This window comes from Callithrix jacchus, chromosome 22, assembly GCF_049354715.1.
Source record: "Callithrix jacchus isolate 240 chromosome 22, calJac240_pri, whole genome shotgun sequence".
Lineage (NCBI taxonomy): Eukaryota > Metazoa > Chordata > Mammalia > Primates > Cebidae > Callithrix > Callithrix jacchus.
The window spans coordinates 44,497,853-44,510,043 of record NC_133523.1 but is presented as its reverse complement, the minus strand read 5'-3'; the positions used below and the strand labels follow the sequence as shown (position 1 = coordinate 44,510,043).

General features: G+C 50.3%; 1 protein-coding gene and 1 long non-coding RNA gene across 19 annotated transcripts in view; one reads left to right on the top strand and one right to left on the bottom strand.

The window, feature by feature from the left end:
* Window positions 1–12,191, bottom strand: part of LOC144580747 (uncharacterized) — a 164,258-nt gene that overhangs the window by 101,200 nt on the left and 50,867 nt on the right. The gene's annotated exons all lie outside the window — the stretch shown is intronic.
* On the top strand, window positions 4,007–8,571 carry KLK4 (kallikrein related peptidase 4). Its single transcript, XM_002762411.7, has 5 exons — window positions 4,007–4,470; window positions 5,656–5,818; window positions 6,240–6,490; window positions 6,573–6,709; window positions 7,965–8,571. Exons 1-5 carry the CDS (start codon window positions 4,410–4,412, stop codon window positions 8,115–8,117), a joined length of 765 nt encoding a protein of 254 aa, XP_002762457.2. The 5' UTR covers window positions 4,007–4,409; the 3' UTR covers window positions 8,118–8,571.

The window sequence follows — 12,191 nt, the reverse complement described above, 5'->3', positions numbered from 1 at the left end:
CTATGGGTGGCCCCGGTAGAGATCCTAAGGAATTACAATGAATTTCACTCCATAACCAGAGGAGCCAGAAAGCAACATAGTCCTTTTATGAAACAAAAATAATAAGCCTCTCTCGAGACCATCTTGGTCAACATGGTGAAAACCCGTCTCTACTAAAAATACAAAAAATTAGCTGGGCATGGTGGCGCGTGCCTGTAATCCCAGCTACTCCGGAGGCTGAGGCAGGAGAATTGCCTGAACCCAGGAGGCGGAGGTTCCAGTGAGCCGAGATCGCGCCATTGCACTCCAGCCTGGGTAACAAGAGCGAAACTCCATTTCGAAAGAAAAGAAAAGAAAGAAAGAAACCCCAGCCTGCAGGGCGTGGTGGCTCATGCCTGTAATCCTAGCACAAGGGCTGAAGGTAATCACAAAGATCACCTGATCACCCATAAGAGAGAGACAGAAGAGTCGGTCAGAGAAGGCGGGTGAGTACATGAAGCAGAGGTGAGGATGATGGGACTGCTGGCTTTGAAGATGGAGGAAGCGGCCACCAGCCAAGGCATGCAGGTGACATCTTAAAGCTGGAAACAGTGAAGAAACAGAGCCTCCTCTGAGGCATCCTGAAGGAATCAGATCCACACTTTGACTTTAGCTCAGTGAGACTGGCTTTGGACTCATGACCTCTGGCATTGTAAGAGAATGTGTCTCTTGTTTTCAGCCACTAAGTTTGTGGTAATTACAACAGCAGCAATGGGAAATGAATCTAGACTTACATACTTGACAACAAATAAAATCAGGGTAAAGAGGAGGAGCCATTCTAGACAGGGGCTCAGGAGAGAACATTTAAGAAGAAACCTGGACCAGGTGCAGTGCCTCATGCCTATAATCCCAGCACCTTGTGAGGCTGAGGCAGGCAGATCACTTGAGCCCACGAGTTCAAGACCAACCTGGGCAACTTGTGGGACCCTGTCTCAAAAAAAAATTTTTTTTTAATTAAAAAGGAAAAAGAAACAGGTAAAATTAATCTTAGTAACTTACTTAACTTGATATAGTCAAACTTGTCATTTCCACATGTAACCAATGTTAAAAACATCAATGAGAATTTATATTCTTTATTCCACACCAGATCTTCACAATTCAGTATTTTTACACTCCCAGCACATCTCAATTTGGATGCTATGTTTTTTTCAGAAATATTTGATCTGCACTCAGAGCCCAGAAACCTTAGAGTTGAAAAAGATGATTCATGCACCCAGGTTGTTCTAAACTCACTTAATTAAAACTCTTTCCCACCTGCATTCTGATCCAGGGAGACAGACAGAGACAGAGTTGAAAGACTAGGCAATAAATAGTGCTGTGGGTGGTGAGAAATCAGAGACAAGGACATAGAAACAGGGGACAGAGACCAACACAGATAGGAAAACAAAGACCGAGAGACATGAGAGAAGACAAGGAAAGCAGAGACAGAAAAAGACGGACAGAGACACCGGTGCCGAGCCACAGACAGAGAGACAGAGACAGCCAAGGAGAGACAGAGATGGGAGGAGAGACACAGACGTGGAGCCACAGACAGAGGCAGAGAAGGCAAGGAGAGACAGAGACAGAGGAAAAAGAGACACACAGGGCCAGAGAGAGACAGAGATCAGAGGGTCACAGAGGTCTGAGGCAGAGTGAGAGAGACAGAGTCAGAGAGAGACAGAGACGGAAAAGAGAGAGAGACGCACCAGGGTTCCTGTCCCGCGGCCCCAGCCTTGTCCGGTCCTGCCCAGAGTTATTTGGGGGTGCATGGGCCCAGGACAGAGTTGGGGGAGGGTCTCACTGGGGATGCTTCCAGTCTAGCAGGTGGGAGAAACAGAGACAAGAGGGGGAGAGAGACAGAGATAGGGCCCAAGAGATAGGTAAAAAGAGAGCCAGAGGCTGGGTGCGGTGGCTCACACCGGTAATCCCAGCACTTTGGGAGGCTGAGGCGGGTGGATCACAAAGTCAAGAGATTGAGACCAACCTGACCGACATGGTGAAACTCCATCTCTACTAAAAACACAAAAATTAGCCGGGCATGTTGGCAGATACCTGTAATCCCAGCTACTCAGGAGGCTGAGGCAGGAGAATTGCTTGAACTCGGGAGGCCGAGGTTGCAGTGAGCCGAGATCGCACCACTGCACTCCAGCCTGGCTACAGAGCCCGACTCCTTCATCTCAAAAAAAAAAAAAAAAAAAGCCAGAGAGAGAGAGACAGAGACACGGGGTGCAGTGTGAAGGAGAGAAGGAAGGAAGGAGAAAGAATGTTAAAGAGACAGAGACAAGACCTAGGAGAGGCAGAGAGAGACACGGGGACATTCATGCCTCATCGCGGTCATCTGCCGGCACCACCCTCATCCGCGCCATATGTGCGGTCTACACCCACCCACTCCTTGGGTGATCTCATCCGGCCTCGTGGCTGTAAACACCACCTCTCCCCTAATGAGTCCCCACTGTTTCTTTCTCACCAGTCCTGACCTTGACCTGCCCCTCCGTGCTCTACTGCACCCCACACACATCTGTGCTCGTGTCTCCACAAGATCCGCAGAGGCGCGGCAGTGCAGGGGCTGAGACCAAGTCTCCACGCCATCCCTGGCCCCCCACTTTCCATCCATCGGGCAGTAACTTGGCTCTACATGCAGAGGGGACCCCACATCCATTCACCTGTCTTCTCCCTTGACCCTGTCACCTCCCACCTGGGCTGTTGCCAGCAGCCCTCACCCCACCCCCGCCATCACTCTCCACGCTGAAGGTTTTTAAAAAGTAAATAAGATGACGTCACACAATCCTCGTGCTTAAAATCCACTGCACTTAAGTTAAACCCAAACTCCTTAACCCTGGTACTTAAACCCCTGGAGGCCTGCCCGGCTCCCAGTCTGCTCTCCTGCCCGCCCCACCCTCCTTTGCCCAGAGCCAAGTTCTCCCCTGCACCAGCAACCTACCCTGCTGCGGGCCCCCCTCCTCCCCCTCCCCACTTGGCTCTTGGCTTAAATGTTTCCCTTCTCTGAGACTCCCCGACCACCCCCTTATATGCTGGTCCCTGCAGTTTTCCTTTATGGTCTGTGACCCCGGTGGGACGCGATCCCCAGTGGTGAGGACTTTGCTGGTTCCTCCCGTGGCCCCAGCACCTTGCGCAGAGCTTGGAGCATGGTGGGCACTCAGCTGCTTTTCACCAAGCGAACTTTTTAGCTCTTCCACTCACTGGGAGCCTATGATGTGCCTGGCACCGTGAGCCTTTCCCTGAATTACCTCTGAATTCACTTTGGAAACAAGGTATAATGGTCACCCCAGTTTTACGGCTGGAAAAACTGAGGCTCACAGGAGTGCAGTTACTTGCCCAAGACTCCCAAAATACCGTGTCATGTAGGCTGGATGTGAACCCGGGGAAATTTGCTGGAGAAGCACAGAAAGAGGGTGATGAAGGAGGGTGGGAAAGAGAGAGAGAGAGAGAGAGAGATTTCGTTTAAACAGAGAAAGAACATGCGAGAGAACAGGACAGAATGAGAGAAAATGAAAGAAAACACGAGAGAATGAGAGAAAGAAAGAACAAGAGAAAGAAAATGAGAGATAGAGGCAAGAGAGGTATCTTGTGAGAGACAATAAGAACATGAAAAGAGATAGAATGAGAGAGTGAGCAAAAAAGGGAGAGTGGAGTCTAGGATCTGGGCAGGGGTCTCCTCCCTGGGCCCCTGGCCCCTGTTGCCAGCCCCATGTGAGCCCCCGACCACTGCCTGGTCAGAGCTGAGGCAGCCTGAGAGAGTTGAGCTGGAAGCTTCCAGCACCTGACCCCTGGAATGCATCCCCTGGGGGGCAGGTCAGCACAGGCTGAGGATGCTTATAAGCCCCATAGAGGCCCCTGCGGGAGGCGGCAGGCTGGAGCTCAGCCCAGCAGCAGAATCCAGGAGCTCAGAGGTGGCCAGGTAAGAGGACTGATGGTCCCCCACTAAAAGTCTACTATCTTCGGGATCCAACTCCCTACAGCTCCATGTCACTGGATTCTTAGCCTCTGGGCCTTCTGTCTCCACATCTCTCTAGATAGATCTCTCACTGTCTCTAGATAGGATTCTCTCTCTCTCTCTCTCTCTCTCTCTCGGTCTCCCTCAGCCTCTCTGTCTCTCTGAACCTATGTCTCCATGTCTAACTCTCAGCTGTCTCTGAGGGCATCTCTCAAATGCTCTGTCTCTCTGGCTCTGATTCTGTCTTCCTTCTGTGCTTATCCACGGGTGGCTAGACACCATCTCTCCCCACTCATAGATGGCTAGATGCGTTCTCTAAACTTTCCTTTCTACCTAGTTCTCTCTCTCTTTTTCTCTCTGTCTCTCTAAGAAAGGGAGAGAGAAAGAGAGGGAGGGAGAGACTTGCAGATCCCCAGACACTGCTGAGGCTCAGTTCTCATCCCCAGGTGCTGACGTGATGGCCACAGCAGGAAACCCCTGGGGCTGGTTCCTGGGGTACCTCATCCTCGGTGTCACAGGTATCTGAGTGTGCATGTGTGTTGGACTGTGCTTGGGGGCACAGTGTTTGTTAATGTTCAGGCGTGACTTAGTGTCCTCCTGTTTGTGACTGCAAAGCTGCCTGTGAGACGGTACCATGTGATCTGTCCCCCGGGGCTATCCCCCTGCACCTCCTCCTATAGTGGTTAATATGTGTGTGGCACTGTGCCTGGGTGTGTGGTTGTGCCTGTGAGACTCTGACAGTTTGTGCCTCTGAATATCTGGTGGAGTGACAACAGTGTAATGATGATGTGGGGACAGGGGAAGCCAAGGGTGCGGGAGATTGTGCTTCCTGGGGAGTGATCCATTGCTGGGAATCTGTGGCTGCTTCGTCTTCAGTCCTGAGATCCCCCTCTCCTATCCCCGAGGAACTCACCTAACAGAACTATATAATGGTGTTTTGGTGTGAATGGGCTTGTGGCTGGGTGTGACTGTGGGCAAGGCTGGGAAGGATAGGAAGGCCGACTCTTTGAGCATCAGTCTGTGCAGACAAGTGACCTGATCCTGGCTCCCAGCAACTCCACTCCCTGAGCTTTAATCCACCCCAGAGGGACTTGATCCCACCGCTATGAGCCTAGACTCCTCTGTTGGAGCCCTGGCCGTGGTTTTGCACTGTGATGGCACTAGTCTCACCTCCAGAGCCCACCCCACAGCCCTGACTCTACCCCAGGAGCCCTGGTCCCACCTTCTGAGAATTCTCTACCTATAACCCTGCTCTTGAAGTCTTGATCGTGCCCCTGCGCTGTAACCCCAACCCCAGGAGCATTGATCCCACCTTCTTAGCCCACCCCCTTGCCCTGACTCACCTCCCAGGAGTCCTGACAACCCTGAGTCCCTGACCAGGCTCTCCTGCACAGTCATCACCAACCCTGGGAGCCCTAGGCCTATCACCTGGAGGAGGGCCCCTGAAACTCCGACCACACCCCCTGCACAATAACCCCACCCCCAACTCCATCCCCAGGAGTCTTGACTGCTCCTGAAGCCCTCACCACGCCCCTGCACCATAACCCCACCCCCGAGCCCTGGGCACGCCCCCAGCCCTGACTCCGCCCCCAGGAGTCCAGCTTGCTCCTGAAGCTCTGAGCACGCCCATGCGTCGTAACCCCAGCCTCAGGAGCCCTGGGCCCGTCTCCTGGGCCCGCCCCCAGCCCTGACTCCGCCCCCAGGATCGCTCGTCTCTGGTACCAGCAGCCAAATCGTAAACGGCGAGGACTGCAGCCCGCACTCGCAGCCCTGGCAGGCAGCACTGGTCATGGAAAACGAATTGTTCTGCTCGGGCGTCCTCGTGCATCCGCAGTGGGTGCTGTCAGCCGCACACTGCTTCCAGAAGTGAGTGGAGTGGGCGGGGCCTGGATGTCTCCTTGGCTGACGGCGGGAGCCGAAGATCAGGCTCATCCTGGGGTGCTCAGAGGGAAACAGCGGTGAAGGCTCTGGGAGGAGGACAGAATGATCCTGGATCTGGGGAGCCTAGAGCGAAGGGCTGGGAGGCGGGAGCCTTGCTTCGGAAGGACTCAGAGAGCCCTGAGTTGAAATCCCAGCCCAGTGCTTAGTCTCTAGTGAACTAAGCCAAGTTCTTGTCCCTGAATTTTTGTGAATGAGGATTTGAGACCATGGTTAAGTAGCTCTTAGCAGGGTGTTTTGCAAAGAGGATGGAGTTGGGGTTAGGGAATGGGGATGGGAATAGGGTTGAAGATGAGACTAGAGAGAAGGATGTAGTTGCCACAAAATCGACCTGCCCTCCTTGGCCCAGCTCCTACACCATCGGGCTGGGCCTGCACAGTCTTGATGCTGATCAAGAGCCAGGCAGCCGGATGGTGGCGGCCAGCCTCTCCGTACAGCACCCAGAATACAACAGACCCTTGCTGGCCAACGACCTCATGCTCATCAGACTGGATGAGTCCGTGTCCGAGTCTGACACCATCCGGAACATCAGCATTGCCTCCCAGTGCCCTACCATGGGGGACTCTTGCCTCGTTTCTGGCTGGGGTCTGCTGGCAAATGGTGAGCTCAGGGGTGTGTGTCTGCCCTCTTTGAGGGGTCCTCTGTCCAGTCGCAGGGGCTGACCCAGAGCTCTGCGTCCCAGGCGGAATGCCCACCGTGCTGCAGTGCGTGAACGTGTCGGTGGTGTCGGAGGAGGTCTGCAGTGAGCTCTATGACCCAGTGTACCACCCCAGCATGTTCTGCGCTGGCGGAGGGCAGGACCAGAAGGACTCCTGCAACGTGAGAGATGGGAAAGGGGAGGGCAGGCAACTCAGGGAAGGGTGGAAAAGAGGGGGACAGAGACACACAGGGCCGCGTGGTGAGATGCAGAGACAGAGACACACAGGGAGACAGTGACAACTGGCAGGAGAGACTGGGAGAAACAGAGAAATAGACATAGGAGTAAAGAGAAGCAAAGGAAGACAGAAACAGAAATAGAGACACGGGGAGGCAGAAACACACACACACACACACACACACACACACACACACACACAATGCGGTTGACAACAGAACAACAGCATGGGGGGCGCTGTCCTCCATCCAACAGAAAATCCTCGTATAATATTTGACTCCCCAAAAACGTAACTACCAATAGCCTAGTGTTGATGGGAGAGCCTTACCAATAACATAAATAGTCAATGTATGCATACATTTTATGCATTCATGATATACCTTTGTTGGAATTTTTTGATATTTCTAAGCTAAGCAGTTCATCTGCAAATTTTTTTAAATTATTGCAACTCTCTAAAATTTTTTCTAATATATTTATTGAAAAAATCCAAGTATAAGTGGACTTGTGCAGTTCAAACAAGGTTGTTCCAGGGTCAACTGTGTACTCAGAAGGAAAGATTCAGAGAGATGTAACACGAAAATAAATAGGAAAAACCAAGACTCTACAAACGGGCTGGGCGTGGTGGCTCATGCCTGTAATCCCAGCACTTTACGAGACAGAGGCAGGCAGATCACTTGAGGTAAGGAGTTCGAGCCTGGCCAACATGGTGAAATCCCGTCTCTACTAAAAATACAAAAGTTAGCCAAGTGTGGTGGTGGGCGCCTGTAATCCCAGCTATTTGGGAGACTGAGGCAGGAGAATTGCTTGAACCTGGAAGGCAGAGGTTGCAGTGAGTTGAGATCGCACCACTTCACCCAGCCTGGGCACCAGAGTGGGACTCTTTCTCAAAAAAAAAAAGACTTTCCAAAGAGATGCAGAGACACTGAGACAGAGAAACAAGCCATGAAGAAGACAGAGAAGGAGAGACAGACAAACAACAAGCCCAAGAGAAGCAGCCAGCATTCAGGATGCAGGACATGAGGGAGCAGCGTTAGGTGGCATCAGGGATCTGGAATGGGACTTCCAAGAGATATGTTGCTGGGCTGTGTTGTTGTTGTTGATGTTTCTTTGTTTCTCAGTCTCATTTAGTTCCTCTCTGATCCCATATCCATTTCCACCCCTCTGTGTTTCAGGTTCTGACTCTCTCTCTCTTCACAACAGGGTGACTCTGGGGGACCCCTGATCTGCAAAGGGTCCTTGCAGGGCCTAGTGTCTTTCGGACAAGCCCAGTGTGGCCAAGTCGGTGTGCCAGGCGTCTACACCAACCTCTGCAAATTCACTGAGTGGATAGAGAAAACCATCCAGGCCAGTTAAATATAGGGACTGGGACCCATGAAATTGACTCCCAAATACATCCTGCAGAAGGAATTCAGGAATCAGGGTTCCCAGCCTCTCCTCCATCAGACCCAGGGATCCAGGCCCCCATCCCCTCCTCCGTCAGACCCAGGGATCCAGGCCCCCATCCCCTCCTCCCTCAGACCCAGGGATCCAGGCCCCCATCCCCTCCTCCATCAGACCCAGGGATCCAGGCCCCCATCCCCTCCTCCCTCAGACCCAGGGATCCAGGCCCCCAGCTCCAACTCCCTCAGACCCAGAGCTCCAGGCCCCCATCCCCTCCTCCCTCAGACCTAGCAGTCCAATGCCACCTAGACTCTTCCTGTACACAGTGCCGCCTTGTGGCACGATGTTGACCCAACTTACCAGTATTAAAGTTGGTTTTTCACATATTTTGTCCCTTTCCCCTAGATCAGAAATAAAGTCTAAGAGAAGTGCAGGTTCTGTTTCTAGTATCCTCCTTGCTTCCCCTTCCATTCAAGAGATTCTAGCAAATGGCTTTCCCTTCATAGGTCTCAGTTTCCCTATCTGAGAAATGGGAGCTTTGACCAGGAGGGCCACAGGGTTTCAGAGGGAGTGGCCATTCCCTGAGTAGTTAAGAGAAAGCAGTGCCATGGATGTTGTCCAGTTTCTGAAAAGTCAAGTCAGCAAATGGTAACTAGAGATTTTCTTGCTTAGTTTAACTATTCAGCTTTAGTTGATATCTATTCATTTTTGTCTTCTAACTGCATTTCAAGAACTTTTAATTTGCATCTGTCTCAGGACTCAGCTGCTGTAGCTGGAGTCTGGTGGGAGGAATAGGAATAATGGAGAGGCCTACTGTGAGTGAGAGCTGCAGAGACCAAGGAGCAGAGATGGGGAGGCTGAGGGGCAGAACGGGGCAACCAAGGGGCAAGGAGTTGGGAGACTAAATAAGTATACAGATAATTTGAACAATATGATTAACACACTCTACTTAATGCTCATATATGGAATGTTGCACCCAGAACCTGAAAAATGTAGAATCATTTCAAGACATAGAACTACCAGAATGGCTAAAGTCGAAAGAATGACAGCACCAAGTCTCAGTTATATCTAGAGCAGCTGTAACTCTCCTACCTTGCTGGGGGTTGGGGGTGAGGGATAAAACGGTACAACCATCAGGAGGCTGAGGCAGGAGAATTGCTTGAGCCCAGGAGTTCTTGTTATGAAGTGAGCTGTGATCACACCAGCCTGGGTGACAGAGAAAGACCCTGTCTCTAAAGGAGAAAAAATTCATAGGACCTCAGGGGATGAATGGACAGTATATATGACCTTTGTGGATGAATGGACAGGTCATTTTACTCATCCCAGGTTTACCTGGATAGACATGAACTTGATTACCAATTTTGCCTCAGATGCTTCTACAAGCAGCCTGGTGAGGTTGCCTATAAGAACAAAATGGTGACACCTGGGCCCCTGTGGCACTCCCTGCTCTGAAGCAAAGACAGACAGTTCAGATAAACTCCCTAGGACGATGCCAGACCTCAGTTAGTTGGACAGAAACATGTCCCGTCGCAGGCAGCAGGCCCCAATGGTAGAAAGGAAAGGCGTCTCTCTCTGTGTTATATGGACACATAGTCCAAACAACTTTTCATCATTATCCAGACAATGGTTTATAAAGGTGACGTTGTTTTCTGGTCACAACCGTACTGACCAAAACAAGTCCAGACAGGATAAAATAAAATAAAATAGAAGGAATGACCAGATGAAGACAAAAGTGAGCCCTGTCTGGTATAGAACATCCCTATAGCAATATCCCTGTCTCATTGCTCACTGGTATAGAACACCCTCACCAGTGCCATGACAGTTTATAAATGCCATGGCAATGACCCAGAACTTACCTCCCTTTCCATGGCAATGACCCGGAAGTTACCTCCCCTTTCCATTGCAGTGACCCAGAAGTTACTTCTCCTTTCCATGACAGTGACCCAGAAGTTACTGCTCTTTTCCTAGAAAGTTCTTGATAAATGATCCCTCAATTTGCATTGACCCATTACTTAATTTGCATGTAATTGAAAGTGGGTTTACATGAGTATAAATATAGTTGCCAAGAGCCCATAGGTTGCTGACTCTGAGCACACTGACTACAATGTAGCCCTTCTTCTCAAGGAGAAGCACCATTCAAGGAAGATTGCTGTCTCACACCACCAGCTCACCCTTGAATCCCTTCCTGGGTGAAGCTAAGAACCCTCCCGAGCTAAGCCCCAATTTCAGGGCTAACCTGTCCTGCAATGAAGTGGCAGTCTCTTGTGATCCACATGCAAAGAATCTTAACTCCAAAATGAAGGTCTCAGTCACCAAATTCAGATTCTAGACTTTGAGCTTCATCTTCCTGGAGATCAGACTGGTGGTCCAAGCTCCAGACATCAGACCAGTCTTTGGACTCTAGAACCAAGACTTCCATTTCTGGATTCGAGGTTCCAGGTTCCAGTTTGATCAGAAGTAAACAAATTACCCCTGAGGGCCAAATTCAGCTGCTGTGTGTTTTTGTAAATAACATTTTGTTGGATCATAGTCAGAATAATTCCTTCATGTGTTGTCTATGACTGTTTTTATGCTGGGACAGCAGAAATGAGCAATTACAGCAAAGACTGTCTGGCCCACAAAGCCTAACATAATTACTTTCTGGACCTTTGCAGAAATAGTTTGCTGATGTCTGGTCTAGATTTCAGATGCTTCACTCAAACCCCAAAATCCCAGAATTCAGATCCCAGGCTCTAGATTACACAGCACCAACTGGAGATTCTGAAGGCTGAGTCCAGACCTCAGACCCAGGCTCCAAACTCTTTCCTCTGCTCTAGATTCCCAACTTCAGACCCCTGACAAGACCCCAACCACCCTCCAGAGATCCAGCGATCTCTCCAATGAGAAATCTGCTGAAAGAATGATGGAGAGAGTGTCAGCCACAGAGAGACAGATACAAAGAGAGAGAGAGTGAGTGTGTTAGCTGTCTGTCTCAAAAACAGACAGAAACAGGCAGACAGGTGGTACCCTGACCAAGAAGCTCAACTGAGAAATACAGTGATAGAAAGAGACTGTGGCCATTCTCTCATCCTCATTTATTCAGTAAGTACTTCTCAGTTACCTACTATGTGCTAGGCGCTGTTTTAGGGGCTTTGGATAAACCAGTAAACAAAACTGGGAAATACCCTTGTCCTGGTTGTAGCTGAGAGATACAAACAATAGAAAATAAATCCAATAAAATAAATGGCAAATTAGATATACATTTATACGTGTTAATGTAATATTGTACATTCTCACAAATCATATACAGTAAGTGAAATAAAAGGGAGATCAGGGAGAGGGAAGCTTGCAGTGCTAAGAAGGGAGCAGGTGTGCCATAAACTGATGAGCGGACAGATAAATGGTGGCGCAGCCACACAATGGAATCCTATCCAGCAGTAAAACTGGAACAAACCGCTGATAGCTGTGTGATCGTTGACAAGTTACTTAACCTCTCTGTTACTTAACTCTGTGAAATGGGGCTAATAATAAAATCTTCCAGTACTGCCTTAGCCTCCTGAATAGCTGGGATCCTGGGATCACAGGTGCCCGCCACCACGCCTGGCTAATTTTTGTGCTTTTTTTTTTTTTTAAGTGAAGATGGAGTTTCTCCATGTTGACCAGGCTGGTCTCAAACTCCTGACCTTGGCTTCCTAAAGTGCTGGAATTACAGGTGTGAGCCACCGCACCAGGCCTGTTTCTGGATTATTATATCGCTCTAATTTACCATGTGACTGAATCTCTGTGCTTGTACCTATTTGGTTCAGTCTCATGTGCTGTGTGTGTCATTGTGTGAGCACCTTGTGTGAGTCACCCTGCAGCTTTGCAAAAGTGTGTAGCTGAGTGTGATGTCACATGGGAGGTTGTGCCCCTGTGCCTGTCACCTGTCCTGTGTCCCTGAGCCGGACTCCAGGGTTCTGACATGTGGCTGTGTGTTGAGCCATGCCCTGCCCACTGGCACCTTGGAAGGCTGTGTGGGACAGCAGTTAAGGAAATAAGCCGTGGAGCTGCCCTGCCCGGGTTCAAAGC